The 13536-nt window shown below is 53.7% G+C and overlaps 1 protein-coding gene across 5 annotated transcripts in view; it reads right to left on the bottom strand.

Annotated features, from left to right (window-relative positions):
- Window positions 1-13536, bottom strand: part of DCHS1 (dachsous cadherin-related 1) — a 35514-nt gene that overhangs the window by 9536 nt on the left and 12442 nt on the right. For 4 of the 5 annotated variants that reach the window (XM_072725747.1, XM_072725744.1, XM_072725746.1 and 1 more), the window contains 9 exons: window positions 9996-11903; window positions 4123-4311; window positions 3794-4025; window positions 3425-3661; window positions 2059-3084; window positions 1659-1852; window positions 1360-1456; window positions 1100-1257; window positions 38-902 (listed from right to left, as the gene is read on the bottom strand). In XM_072725747.1, coding sequence (XP_072581848.1) covers window positions 38-902; window positions 1100-1257; window positions 1360-1456; window positions 1659-1852; window positions 2059-3084; window positions 3425-3661; window positions 3794-4025; window positions 4123-4311; window positions 9996-11783 — 4786 coding nt within the window. In that variant the 5' untranslated portion in view covers window positions 11784-11903. Of the gene's footprint in view, window positions 1-37; window positions 903-1099; window positions 1258-1359; window positions 1457-1658; window positions 1853-2058; window positions 3085-3424; window positions 3662-3793; window positions 4026-4122; window positions 4323-9995; window positions 11904-13536 lie in introns of those variants that run through there. The other variant, XM_072725749.1, reaches the window with a different exon arrangement.

Genomic DNA, 13536 nt, shown 5'->3' with positions numbered 1-13536 from the left:
CCCGCCCCGCCCCCAACCTCCTCCCCGTCCCACTCACCGGTGCCCGAGTGGAGCCGGAAGTAGCCGTCCCCGCCGGCTGCCAGGCGGTAGGACACGCGCGCGGCCTCGCCGAGGTCCGGGTCCCGCGCTACCACGTGCAGCGCCACGGGCCCGGGCGGCTGATCCTCGGGGATGCGCACCCGGGACGGCGAGGCGAAGACCGGGGCGTTGTCATTCTCGTCCGTGACAAAGACGCGCGCGGAGACGCGCGCTGCGCGGCGGCGGCTGGCGTTGGCGGGCCGGTCGGTGGCTTCCACGAGCAGCAGCAGGGCGGGCGTGGCCTCCCGGTCCAGGCCTCGCGGCGCGCTGAGCGCCCCGGTGCGCGCGTCCAAGCGGAGCGCGGGCACGGGCGGCTCCTGGCGCAGCAGGCGGTAGCGCACGTCGCTGTTGGGGCCCGGGCCGTCGGCGTCCGACGCGCGGAAGGTGTACAGCGCCGCGCCCGGATCCGGGTTCTCCGGCAGCGCCAGCGCCAGCGGGTCGCGCGCGAAGGCCGGCGCGTGCTCGTTCTCGTCCTGCACGCGCACCTGCACGCGCAGCAGCCGCGCGCCCGCGCCCCCCGGGCCCTCGGCGCGCACAGTGAGCGCGCGCCACGCCGGGCCCGCCTCGAAGTCGAGGGGCCGCGCCAAGTACAAGCGCCCCGAGGACGCGTCCAGCGCGAAGGTGCCCTCCGGGTCGGCGCCGCCGACCAGCGTGTAGGTGAGTGCGCCCACCCCCGCCGGCTCCGGCGCCGCCACCGAGCCCAGCAGGGAGCCGGGCTGCAGCCCCTCCGCCGCTGTCACCGTCAGCACGACGGGCACCGGGGCCGCTGGGTCTGGCTCTGAGGCATCCGGGGCGGGCTCGGCCGAGCGGACGGAGGGAAGCACCTGTTGTGGACCGAGGAGGAAGGACAGAATCAGGAGGACCCGGGTAAAAGGGGTCTGGGCTGGCCCGCTGGGTAGCTGAAAGGGTAGTGAGAGCTGCCCGACTAGAGGGCGCAAGGCCTCCGTGAAAGTGTAGCTCCTGGAGGGGCCCACAGCGGTGGCCTAGAAGTGGGTAGATTAACAAGCAAGGGCGGCCGTACCTGCACCAGCAGCTGGAGACTGGAGCTCCGAGGGGGGCTGCCTTGGTCATGAGCACTCAAAGTGAGCACATAGTGTGGCCGCTCCGCTCGGATCAAGGGTGCTGCGGTGAGCAGCTCCCCCGAGTGAGGGTGGAGAGAGAAGAGCTCTGAGCCAGGACCTGGGGGCAGGCAGAGGAAGAGGGGTTGGGGGCATGTGTCCCAGAGAGGGCAGGTCATGCTGTCACTCACCGACCCCCTTCTCTCCACACCACCCCGCATACCAGTTAGCGTGTACAGGATAGTGCCGTTCTCCCCCTCATCTGGATCCTTGGCCTGCAGAGTCGTCACCAGTGTTCCTGGAGGCACTCGATCTGGTACCTGGTGGGGACATGCAAGTCACCTACAGCTGTGTCCCTCCTGTTCTTGAGACATCTCAGGGTCAAGTTCCCCTCACCACCACCACCCCTTTTTTTGCTCTCACACCTGGTCCAAGGGTCAATCTCTTGCATCTACAGCTCTATGGGGAGATCCCTACTGCCTCTCACACTTTTTCAGGACAGGGTCCTGCCACTTCACATACCTGTACAGGGAGGCCCCCGCCAGCAGCCCCGGAAGCTTGCAGGAAGCTGGGGCTGTTGTCGTTGAGGTCGAGTACTGCGATGTGCACAGTGCCTGTGGTACTACGGGGTGGGCTCCCCCCATCCTGCACCTGCACCAGGAGTTGGTAGCTGCTCTGCCGCTCTCGGTCCAGGGTTTGGAGTGTGGTCATTTCTCCTGGGAGTGCAGGATAGGGATCATGTGTGGGGCAGCTAGGGTTTAGGTATGAGGAGCTGGGGTTTAGGGAATGTGGGAGGGAATGCCAGGGTGAAAGTCCAGGCTCAGTCCTGGTCCTCAAGGCTGGGGTCTGGGGATTCTATCTGGGTATTCACCAGTCTGAGGATGAGGCTATGAGGTCTCAGATTTCAGGCCCCAGTGCTCACCAGTCTGGGGGTGGATGCGGAAGGCCTTGCTGTCTTCTGACAGTGGTCGCAGGCTGTAGGTCAGACGTCCATTGGGTCCTGAGTCTCGGTCAGTGGCAAAGACCCGGCCCACGCTGGTCCCTGGGGGCTGGTTCTCAGCCACAGCCAGGAAGGTGGGCTCCTCAGACAAGCGGGGACTGTGGTCATTCTGGTTGAGGATGCTGACCCTCACAGTAGCTGTGCCTGTCTGCTGCCCCAACTCAGCTTTGGATCCAGACACTGCCATTACCTTCAGGGTGTACAGCTCCTGGGCCTCGCGGTCCAGTGTGGCCCGCACCCATAGCCAACCAGTCTGTGGTTCCAGGCCAAAGGGGCTGCTTGGCCCATCTGCTGCAAGATGGTAGGTGATGGGGCCCCCGTCTGGTGCCTGAGCTCGCACTTGCAGGACTTGAGTTCCAGGGGTGGTGCCCGAGGGCAGGTCCACACGGTAGGTAGGGCTGTCAAAGTGAGGAGCCAGCCCACGGGTCCCCAAGTCCTGTACCACCACCCGCAGTCGAAAGTGGCTGGTACGGGGTGGGGAGCCTCCATCCCGGGCCTCCAGCTCCAGCTCATGGGCTGGTCCCCCTGGGGGCCCCAGAGGTCCCATAAGCCGTACATGGCCTGTAGTGGGGTCCACGGTGAAGGCCCCGCCACCTCCAGCAAGCAGGGTAAAGGTGACTCTACTGTTAATGCCTGCATCAGGGTCCAGAGCCCGAAGTGTATAAATGGGGGTCCCTGGGGCAGTGTTTGGTGGCAGCAACACTGTGTCTTCAGGTGCAGGGAAGGCAGGGGAGTTGTCATTCACATCATCCAGCAGCACACGCACCCGAGCTACAGCAAAAGCCGGGGGCACTCCGCTGCCTGCCCGCACCTCCAGCTCCAGCACTGGTCCCAGAAGCTCCCGGTCCAGAGGGCGAAGTGTTTGTAACAGCCCTGAGGCCCCATCTAAGGAGAAGAGTCCTCGGGGATCCCCACCTGATAGGGCAAGGGTCACAGACCCCAAGCGACCTAGGGGGATGAGAGAGGAGGCAAGAAAGAGATTGGGGGCACCTACTGGGTTGGGGGTCTGTTTTCTGACAGTCCACGGAGGGCTAAGCACTGTCCACACCCATATCTGTCAAACTATTAGGGGAAGGGGCAGGTGTTGGCAGAGGATGCTGGGTGGCACTAGGGTGATAATTTATGTGCCTGGGGATGAGCAGAGTGCCTGTACTGTGCCTACAGAGGTGTTGGGGATTGGAACCTGCATGTTTTGTACTGGGGCTACCTAAGGTGTGATACTCTAGGGTACTTTGAGAGGGTTATGTTGGGGTATCTGGGTAGAGCACCAAATGGGGATAAACGATACCTGGTGGATTGCGTGCCTGGACTATGCCCACACTGGTGCCTGGTGCCACATCCTCTGGTACAGAGAAAACATACTGGAGTTGCTCAAATACAGGTGGCACAGGGGTTCCAGGCACAATGCTGACGTTGACTCGGGCACTGGGCTCTGCCTGCAGGCCACCTCCATCCTGAGCCCCAATCTCCAGCTGCACCACAGAGTTGGCCCGTCTGGCCAAGGGCCAGGCCACTGTCAACAGCCCTGGGAGAAAGGATAGAAGCACAGATATATAAGGAGACAGCACAGAGGTAGAAAGGTTATGGAAAGGCGGGGGGGTGTCCTTCATTTCAGTAGGTGGGAAGAGGCAAGCCCTGGGAATGGGAGGATCCTCACCTGAGTGCTCATCCAAGGCAAAGAGTGGGGGGTTATTGCCAGCCAGGATGTGGTAGGAGAGTCGCCCATGGGGCCCTTGATCAGGGTCATGGGCTCGCACCCTCAGCACAGCTGTGCCTGGTGTACTCTGGGCACTCAGACTGACAGCATACTCCCATGGATAAAACTGAGGTGGGTTGTCATTTTCGTCTGACACAAACACCTTCACGTATACCATGGACTTGAGGCCTCCCTAGGAAGACAGGCAGCCATAAGTCAGGTGGGCCATATCTGGCTCTGGTGAGCACCTGATCCCAACACCCCAACCGGCCCACGGTCTCCCCACTCACCCCATCCACAGCTGTCACTGTGAAGTCGAAGCTTGAGGGTCCCTGATCTCGGTCCAGGGTCCGGGTCGTACACACATCACCAGTGTGGGCATCAATGCGGAACGGGGGAGACCCTGGGGCCCCAAGTCCGGCACCCAAGGAATAGGAGAGGAGGCCAAATGGACCACTGTCTGCATCTGTGGCTGTCACCTGGGGAGAGGCTGGGGTGAGTGATGCCCCATCGTTTTGACCAGAAGAGCCAGAGCTAAGTGGCAATTAGAAGGAGCAGGCCCTGGGCCACCTGGGTGCCAAAGTCTCTGGGTGGTGGAGGACACACAGAGGGGACCAGTAGGACGTGGGCCAAAACCCAATCATAGCTCAGACCTCACCACCTGCTTTAGGTTCCTGTGAGCATCTGGTCACAACATTTTTGTCAGCTGGTCAATACATAACCTTGTTTTATGTACGTTTCTGTTTAAAGATACCTTATGTAACATGTATTATTGATTCATTAACGTTGAATGCACAGCTGATGGCACCATAAATCATATCTGAATGAAGCTTATCTAACACATACATTGTCTTTAGAAGGCACATCACAGCCATCTTGGGTTTAGGAACACTAGGCAGTGCTTCAGCACCACACTTGGAGACCATTTTAAAGAGCAAAATCACCAAACAAAAGGGACAAAAATGCAAAAAATGTGGCACTAAATAGACCGCGAAAAGGACCCTTGTTTACAGCATGAGCCGAAGTATGAAAGCAGAGGGTTGCCTGGAATGTGCACATCAGTCCACTTAAACTTTTCATCATTCTGCACATGTTCAGGAATGACCGCAAAAGCTCCAGGAGTATTGATTTGGGGAGGGGGGGGGGCGGTTACACTATATTTTCGAGAGTCGGCAAACTTACAAATACAGAATCTGCATATGGTAACTACCTGCACTTACAGAGGAGAGCGACTGCAAATTCAGGTGGGCTGCAAGGAGTTAGTAACCACCACCAGATCTCATAAGGTAACCAATGAAATTACTGGGACTGATGTTCTAGCCCCACTTTTTCCTGAGTTTGGCCATTCCAGAGAGGGATCTGATTGATATCAGGATCTAATCACTGGAGTGATCCGGGTCTGTTCTGTGGATTTATAGATGTGGCTCATGCACCTGTAGCATCCCTTGCCTCTCAGGCCAACCTCATTGGAAGTGACAGAGAGAGGGATCCCTGGGTGGCGCAGCGGTTTGGCGCCTGCCTTTGGCCCAGGGCGTGATCCTGGAGACCCAGGATCGAATCCCACATCGGGCTCCCGGTGCATGGAGCCTGCTTCTCCCTCTGCCTATGTCTCTGCCTCTCTCTCTGTGTGTGACTATCATAAATGAATAAAAATTAAAAAAAAAAAAAAAAGGAAGTGACAGAGAATGGCAGGTTTACAGGATGTAAAAGGTCATGAAGTCCAGGCGGTTCCTCAAAACTAAGAGGTAGAGGAAGGCTTTCCTGGTTAATTCGTGGGTATCCCCCAGATTGGTTCAGGAAAAGTTGAACTATTGGACACCGATGTCAGGAGCCTCTCAACATTACAGAGCCAGAACAGCAGGATACACCATTCTAAGAGCTTCTGAGCCTAGGACAGGGCCAGGTACTCTATGTATATTTGTTAAATGGGTAAATGGACATTCTGATTATCCTTACAACAAAAACTTCCTTCAAACTAAGTTTTATACCTTGGGTGCACATTGGACCTCCAACAGTGTGTTAGCTGGTATTGACTGCTGAGGACTGTGACAAAGTACTCTTTGTGGATACAAGGGTCCTAGGGTCATGACATGCTGTATGAGCAGCCTGGAGGGTTCCCTCTTCTTAGCCAGAAAATGTTCCTCAGAGAGAAGGCGAGCTAAGGACTTCTGCTTGTTGCCCAGGTCCTTGACAGAAGTGATTTGTGGCACTGTTTACCCTCCAGAGAGACACTAAGACCCTGTCATGGCTGAACCCTGGAAACAACTCCTGCTCCAACTCTGTACTATGGCTGTGGGCCCAGATGTCCCGGGAGACAAACATCCCCCTGCATCAATCCAGGCAGGCTGCGACACAGCTGCAGCACCATCTCCAGAAGCTGTTAAAGACCTTTGCCCTCTGACTCGCGGCAGGAAGAAAAGCAATAAATAGTGGTCAGGGGAAGTTGTCAGGAAGTGACCCCAAAAGGCGTAGGGGCCACTGCCTGGAAATGACCAAGGCAGAAGTGAAATTCCCAGCCTGTGCGGCTCCTGCTCAGAGGTTGCACTGCATATGCTCAGTCTCCCTTTCCAGCAGGCTCTCAGCCCTACTGCCCAGCCCAACATTGGTCAGCTTCCTCTCCTGCTCATCTGTCTCCTTTTGTCCCCATCCACCCCTAGTTCTCATCGAATGTGCTATTTCAAGGAGAAAATAAAGACCCTTATCTGTGAATTTTCTTAAGTTCCTACCAGACCACAAACTTAATGCATCCACCCCATCCTGACCTTCCCAGATGTCTCCTGCTTCTCCTCCTGTTGCCTCCCCCTCTACAGATTCCTCTGCCTCCTCTTTCCCTGCCTGTTCTCACACACTGTTGCTCCTTGGAATCTCTCCTTGGCCCCTTTCACTCTATACAGTCCCTCAGGACCTTCTCTTCCACTTCCATGACTTTGACCATTGTCTGCACTTTGACCTACACCACTCCTCTGAGCTCCAAACCTGTACATCCAGATGCCTGCTCAACATCTCCACTTGGATATCCCACAGGCACCTTAAATCCAACCTGTCCAAAACTAAACTCATGATCATTCCAATCCCTCTCTAATGACTCTTCCATCCACGTAGTTGCTCAAGCCAGAAATCTGTTCTTCCCTTTTCCTCTCCCGGTATATCAATCAACTAGGGACTAAGTAAATCCTCATTATCTTTCCTATTTGTCTATTCCTCTCCATCACCATTATCACTGTCTTGATTTAGGCCTGAGTCATGTCTCCCCTGGACTATTGTGATTCCCTTCTCACAGGTGTCTGACCCTCCAATCTGTCCTCTACACCAGGATTTCTGATCCTTGGCACGACAGACAATTTGGACCAGATAATTCTTTGTTGTGGTGCTGTTGTGTGCATTATAGGATGTTTGACAGCATCCCTGCCCTCCATGCACTAGATGCCAGTAGCATCCCACCAGTTGTGACAATCAGAAGTCTCTAGACGTTGCCTAATGTCTCATCCAAAGGGCAAAACACTCCCAGTTATGAATCACTGCTCTATGCTACCAAAAGCATCTTTTGAGAAAGCAAATATGATCATATTACCCTTCTACTCGAAAATCTTCCATGTTCTCTAAAGAAAAGTGCTCAAATGCTTTGGCTTGGCTTGATTCCTCACTGTGTGGCCTACCTGCACAGTCCCACCACCCACTCTCCCATCACACACCTTAAATTTCAGAGACACTGAGCCACTTGTAGGCCCCTAAACAAGTCAGGCTCTCTCACTGCTCTCTGAGTGTCACTTGTGCCTGGACTCCCTTCCCTACCCCAGTCTGGCCCCTCACAAACTCCTGCTCAGCCTGTAAGTCTCAGCCTAAAGGTCACCTCTTTGGGGATGCATTCATACTGCCTATAAGTACCTCACATAGTCCCCACCATGTAAGCTGTTTTTACTGCAGTACAATTATTTCTTTGCACAAGAATCTCCTCTGTAGACTATAAACTCCATGAAGCAGGCTGGGGGGTGGGGGGAGGATGACTCATTCATTACTGTATTCTTTGTTCCTAATACGATGACTAGCACATGGTAGATACTTGATAAATGTATACTGAATGAATCCAATATTAAGACTTCTTCTAACAGGTATGAACACCCAGTGGTCAATTTTACTTCTGCTTCCCTGTAGTTACTAAGAGTAAAAACTCCAGGAAACCTCCTGGAGAGTTATTCTCTTGCTTCATGTGCTAGTGAGGAAGAAAAGGTTTGGAAGTCATCACCCATTGGTCCTGGGCCAAGAGGGAGAGTAAACACAGGGGAGAGTGGTGGCGAGAGCTGGACAGCAGCAGGCAGGCAAATGCCCAGAGTGTAGCCAGAAAGCAAGGCGTCAGCTGGGCCCAGGCACTGCCTGAAGTCTAGACCAGAGGTCTAGATGCTCAGGGGTCTGGTGGACTTCTGAGATGTAGAGACATCAAGCACTAGTCTCCTCAGAGGCCTCCCTTCCTCCTGTTTTCTATCCTGCATCCCTACTCCATGATGCAGCCAAAGCAATCTTCCCAAATGACATATCAAATTTGCTTAGAGCCCCTCATTGGACTCCTGTGATTTTTAAGACAAAGTCAAATCCTGTAATCTGGTCTCTGTCTACTATTTTGTCTCATCTCTCTGCAATTCTTAGCAGCACAGTTGAGGCCAACCTGAACAATGCAGTCACCTGAATTCACCTGAAAGTCACAGTTTTCTGCAGCTCTTTCTAGAGGCCTGGAATCCCCATCCATATACTCTATATAATCCATTTAGCAAAGTCTCCTTGGTTCTTCAAAGGTCCCCTCCTCTGAGCGTCCACAGCGCTTCATATGCCATCTGATGCAGCACTACTTACTGGTGTGTCTCCCTGTCTAGACTGGGACCTGCCTGGGAACGAGACCATGTCCTTTCTTCATTCTCTGAGACCAGCACAGTGCCAAGCTTATAGTGGGTAAGTTAATTCTTGAATATATCACTTACCCACTGATCTAATCCATCCTTCACCCCTAAGGCAAGTTGCTTCCTAAAAAAACAATCTGTAGGAAGGAGGGAAGGATGAATAGGTAGAGCAAAGAAGATTTTTAGGATGGTGAAATGACTGTGTATAATACTGTAATGCATGTCATTACACATATCCATTATACATGGCCATATACATTATACCTTTGTCCAGACCTATACAATGTACGATATCAGGAGTGAGCCCTAATGTAAACTATTTTTTGGGATTTGTGGTAATTATGTGTCATTGTAGGTTCATTGGTTGTAACAAATGAACCACTCTGGGAGGGATGCTGATAACAGGTAGGGTGGGAAGTAGATACATGAATTGGGACAAGGGGTATGTTAGGAAATCTTTATCCTCAACTCAATTTTGCTGTGAACCTAAAACTTTCAAAAACGTAGCCTTTAAAAACAAAAAACAAAAATGAAACAATCTGATCATGCCCTTTTCTGGCTCAAAGAAGTTCAGTGACCTCCTCTGTCTTCCAAGGAAAGTCCTTGGAAGCTTGGTGTCCAAGGACTTCTGTAATCTGGCCTTGGCCTGTCTCTTCAGTTTCATGCCCCCTCTGTCTCCTTCAGGCCTGACTTGCAGGCCCTCTGTGGTTCCCAGAGTCTATCCAGGGGTCCCACCTCCTCCTCGGAAAGGCCTTCTTGCTCTGGACATTGGGATCTCACTAATAGTTCTTGTTATCTCTTATCCTTGTGCCATAGCCCAAATGTCTCATCGAGGCTCAGCTCCATGGAGAGGGATGGGGGTTTCTTCCAGCAGAGCCCAGCACTGGATGAGGGCCCCATAAATGCTGGCATCTCTCTTAGGGAGCAGGAGCCACATGGGTGTACAGAATCTCCATTTCTGCCTTTCAGAACAGCTTTGAGATTTTATAGAGTCTCTCTCACTTCTTGACATCACAGGACACTTTTCTCTCTAGATCCAGTCTTCCCTCAACTGCCTTACCTGATCCAGCTCTTACACCTTGCTTTCTTATCTTGTCATTAGCCCTCACCCTCTGCACAGACTTTGGAGATCTCAGGATAAGATCAAACCCTCTGTCATAAGTCACCATAAACAAATACACCTGCAAGGCTTGGTTTCTATTCTGAGGTCCCCTGTGACCCTTTAATTCACTCCTGCCCACAGCAGCATCCCACTGTGTGCAGGACTTACCCACCTGCAAGAAGCATGTTCCAGGCTGGGTGCCCTCAGGCAGTGAGGCATTGTAGAAAGTCCTCTGGAACTGGGGTTCATTATCATTCACATCTTGCAGGGCCACACTGACTGTGGCGGACGAGGCAAGAGGAGGCAAGCCCCCGTCTGTGGCCACCACAATCAGCTGTGGCTGAGGTTCCAATTCATAGTCCAGCGAGGCAGCTGTGGTAATGATGCCTGAAGTGGGGTCGATGGAGAACCAGCGGGTGTGGGCACCAGGGGCCAGGCTATACGTGACCTGACCATTACTGCCCTGGTCAGGATCCCGGGCCATCACACGCACCACAAAGCTGCCAGGTAGTGCGACCTCAGGAAGGGGCTCAGGGCGGTAGAGCTGACGGTCAAAGGTAGGAGCATTGTCATTGACATCAGTGACATGCAACACAAAGGTAGCCTCAGCCCGCAGTGGGGGCGAGCCTGAGTCTGTGGCGGTAACCCGCAAGTTATAGGCATCCCGCTCCTCTCGATCCAGCTGCCGAGCCACGCACACCAGGTAGATGACACTGTCCTGAGTGCTTAAGGCAAAATGGCCCTCTCCACCCTCCAGAGAAACGTTGACATGAGCAAAGTCACCATCATCTGGGTCTGACACAGAGATGCGAGCAACAAGCTGGCCAGGTGGGGCAGCCTCAGACACTCGCGGGGAGCCATCTGCACTCAGGAAGATGACAGTCATGGAAGGCTGATTGTCATTGGCATCCCGCACGTTCACAGTCACAAAGGCTGACCCCAGCTCTGGGTGAGCCCCACCATCCCGCGCCTGCACCACCAGTTCATGGACCCGCCGTTGTTCAAAGTCCAGTGGCCGCTCCAGCCGCAGCAGTCCTGTGTGTGCATCAATGGAGAAGGGCCCATCACCCTCACTCTGCCTCCGGTTGATCTCATAAGTCACAGCCCCATTGGCACCAGCATCAGCATCAGATGCATACACCTGCAGGACTGGACTGCCGGGGGCCAGGCTCTCAGACACCACAGCGTGATAGCGACTCTGATTGAAAGCTGGGGCATGGTCATTGATGTCCAGTAGTGTCACATCCAGCAGGGCCTGGGCCCTCCGGGGGGGTGAACCACCATCATAGGCCTCCAGTTGCAGCATGTAGTGTGAACGGTTCTCTCGATCCAGCTCTCCGGTAACTACCAGTTCTGGCACTGGGGCCCCATCTGGACCAGGACGTGTCTCAAGCCGGAAGGTCTCTCCAGCCCCATCACCAGACAGTGCATAGCCCTGGGTTCCTAGACGGCCAGCATCTGCATCACGAGCAGGCTCCAGTGGGTAGCGGGTGCCAAGAGCTGTATGCTCAGGTATCTGCAGGGCAGCCCGAGCCTGTGGGAAGGCTGGAGCATGGTCATTGATGTCAGCCACTCGCACAGTCACTTCTACGGTGGCACCGTCAGGAGTGACTGCAGTAAATCGGTAGCGATCTCGCCGCTCACGGTCCAAGACACGGGCCGTACGGACCACTCCACTGTGTTCATCGATGGCCAGGTCTGTGCCCACCCCGCTGCCCTCTTGGGCGGAGATGAAATACATGGGAGGTGCTGCCGTGCCTGGTGGAAGCCCTGCGCTGATGTCACCAATCAGTGTGCCTGCCGGCTGTTCCTCATCAATCTGTAGGTCCAGGCTCCCAGCCTGGCCCCAGGCACCTGATACCCCGGTCCCCAGCAGCAGCAGCAGCAGTGGCAGTAAGGGGAGGGGCCTGGAGCTCTGCATGCCAGTGCAGGAAGGCGCAATGCCCGCCTCCTTCTGCATGACAAGGGCAGTCCAGTTATGACTTGGGCTCCAGCTCCGGGCCAGGCTCCAGGCCCAGCTTGAACTCAGGCTTCGGATCAGGTCCAGCTTGGGCCCTGGCTCCTGTTCAGCCTTCCTGACCTGGGACAAAAGCAGAAAGAAAAAGGTCATGATAGTGGTGGTGGAGGAGCGGAATCAATGGTCCAGGGGATCCCTGGGTGGCGCAGCGGTTTGGCGCCTGCCTTTGGCCCAGGGCGCGATCCTGGAGACCCAGGATCGAATTCCACATCAGGCTCCCGGTGCATGGAGCCTGCTTCTCCCTCCGCCTGTGTCTCTGCCTCTCTCTTTCTCTCTGTGACTATCATAAATAAATAAAAAAAAAATTAAAAAAAAATGGTCCAGGGAGACTAGGATCTAAGCCACAGCAAGACTCCCGCATCTTCAGCCCATCCCTAGGGCATTTGTGCTGCCGCTCACCCATCTTGGACCCAAGAAGCCCCTGCTTCAGAATTCCTCAGGACCCACTCGTCTTTCCCTGGCAGGTCCTCATCCCACCCCAGCCACCCCCTACTCCAGCAGATTGTTTTGTTCCTATTGTTCAAGTCTCAGTGCCATTGGAATCCCTTCTTTCATGTCTGGAGTTAAAAATATGGCCAGTCCTTTCTCATTTCTCTTCTCATTCAGGACTAGTATCTCAATAACCATGTGCTTTTGCTAACCTCACCTGAATCATCAACCTTCACCTTTAACCATCATCTTCTTGAGCTTTCTGTCAGCATTTAAATATGCTGAAAACTTTCCTAATTTATATATATAAATATATATGTATAATATTAAAAAATTCATATATATTCCCTCAGCCCCACTTCCCTCTCCATTTAGGAAGAGATTGGTCACATCAGTGACTAAAGGAAACAGTCCTTAGCTTCAGGGGGCTCACAGTTCAGGGATTAAACAAGTAATTACAAGTGTGATAAGGGCTGTAAGAAGTATAGGCAGCTCTGAGGGCACATGTATAGGAGCGGCTTGCCATAGTTAGGGAGTCAGGGAGAGCTTCTCAGAGGAGGTGACCTTCAAGTCAGTATCTACCTAATGAGTAGTTAGCTAGGCGATGGTGGGCAGAAAAGGGAGTTATAGAAAGCAGAGAACAGTCAGAAGAGGGAACAGACAATGGGAAGGCTTAGAGTCTACAGTCAAGAAAGGGCTGAGAGTGTTTGGAAGTGAGTAGGGGACAATGTGTGTGAGGTGTAGAGGTGTAAAATGCTAGGGGATGGGGGAATGAGATGGGATGGGGACTCATAAGCCATATGGATGATTTGGATTTACTTTTAAGGGCAAATGGAAGCCACTGTGCCATGATATGACTTACATTTTATTCTGATCACTATAGATAACTGCTCTTTGGAAAATAAAAGACACGCACATGGGACAGTTATCTTAGAAAAGATCCTACTACAGACTTCTGAGAGTCCAGGTGATGGCAGTGCTTTGATGGTGACTTAGATGAATGTTAGCAGTGAAACTGGTGAGAAGTGGATAGGTCTATAGAAGGCTTAGGAGATAGAACAGGCAGGGCTTGATGACTGCTTGAAAGCAGGAGATGAAGGATTGTGAGAAGTCAAGGAAGATGGGCAGATTTCTGGCCTTAACCATCAACTGGAGAAAGGCATCCTTAACTACCTAGAGAGGGAGACAGAAAGAAACCCAGAGAGGGGCAGTGCCTCTGAGATGAAGGGGAGTGAGAGTTTCAAAAGAGGCCTCGGGCCCCATATGA

This window comes from Vulpes vulpes, chromosome 11 (genome assembly GCF_048418805.1).
Source record: "Vulpes vulpes isolate BD-2025 chromosome 11, VulVul3, whole genome shotgun sequence".
Taxonomy (NCBI): Eukaryota; Metazoa; Chordata; class Mammalia; order Carnivora; family Canidae; genus Vulpes; species Vulpes vulpes.
Note: the sequence above shows the minus strand (reverse complement) of the source record. Positions and strands in the feature narration are given on the sequence as shown.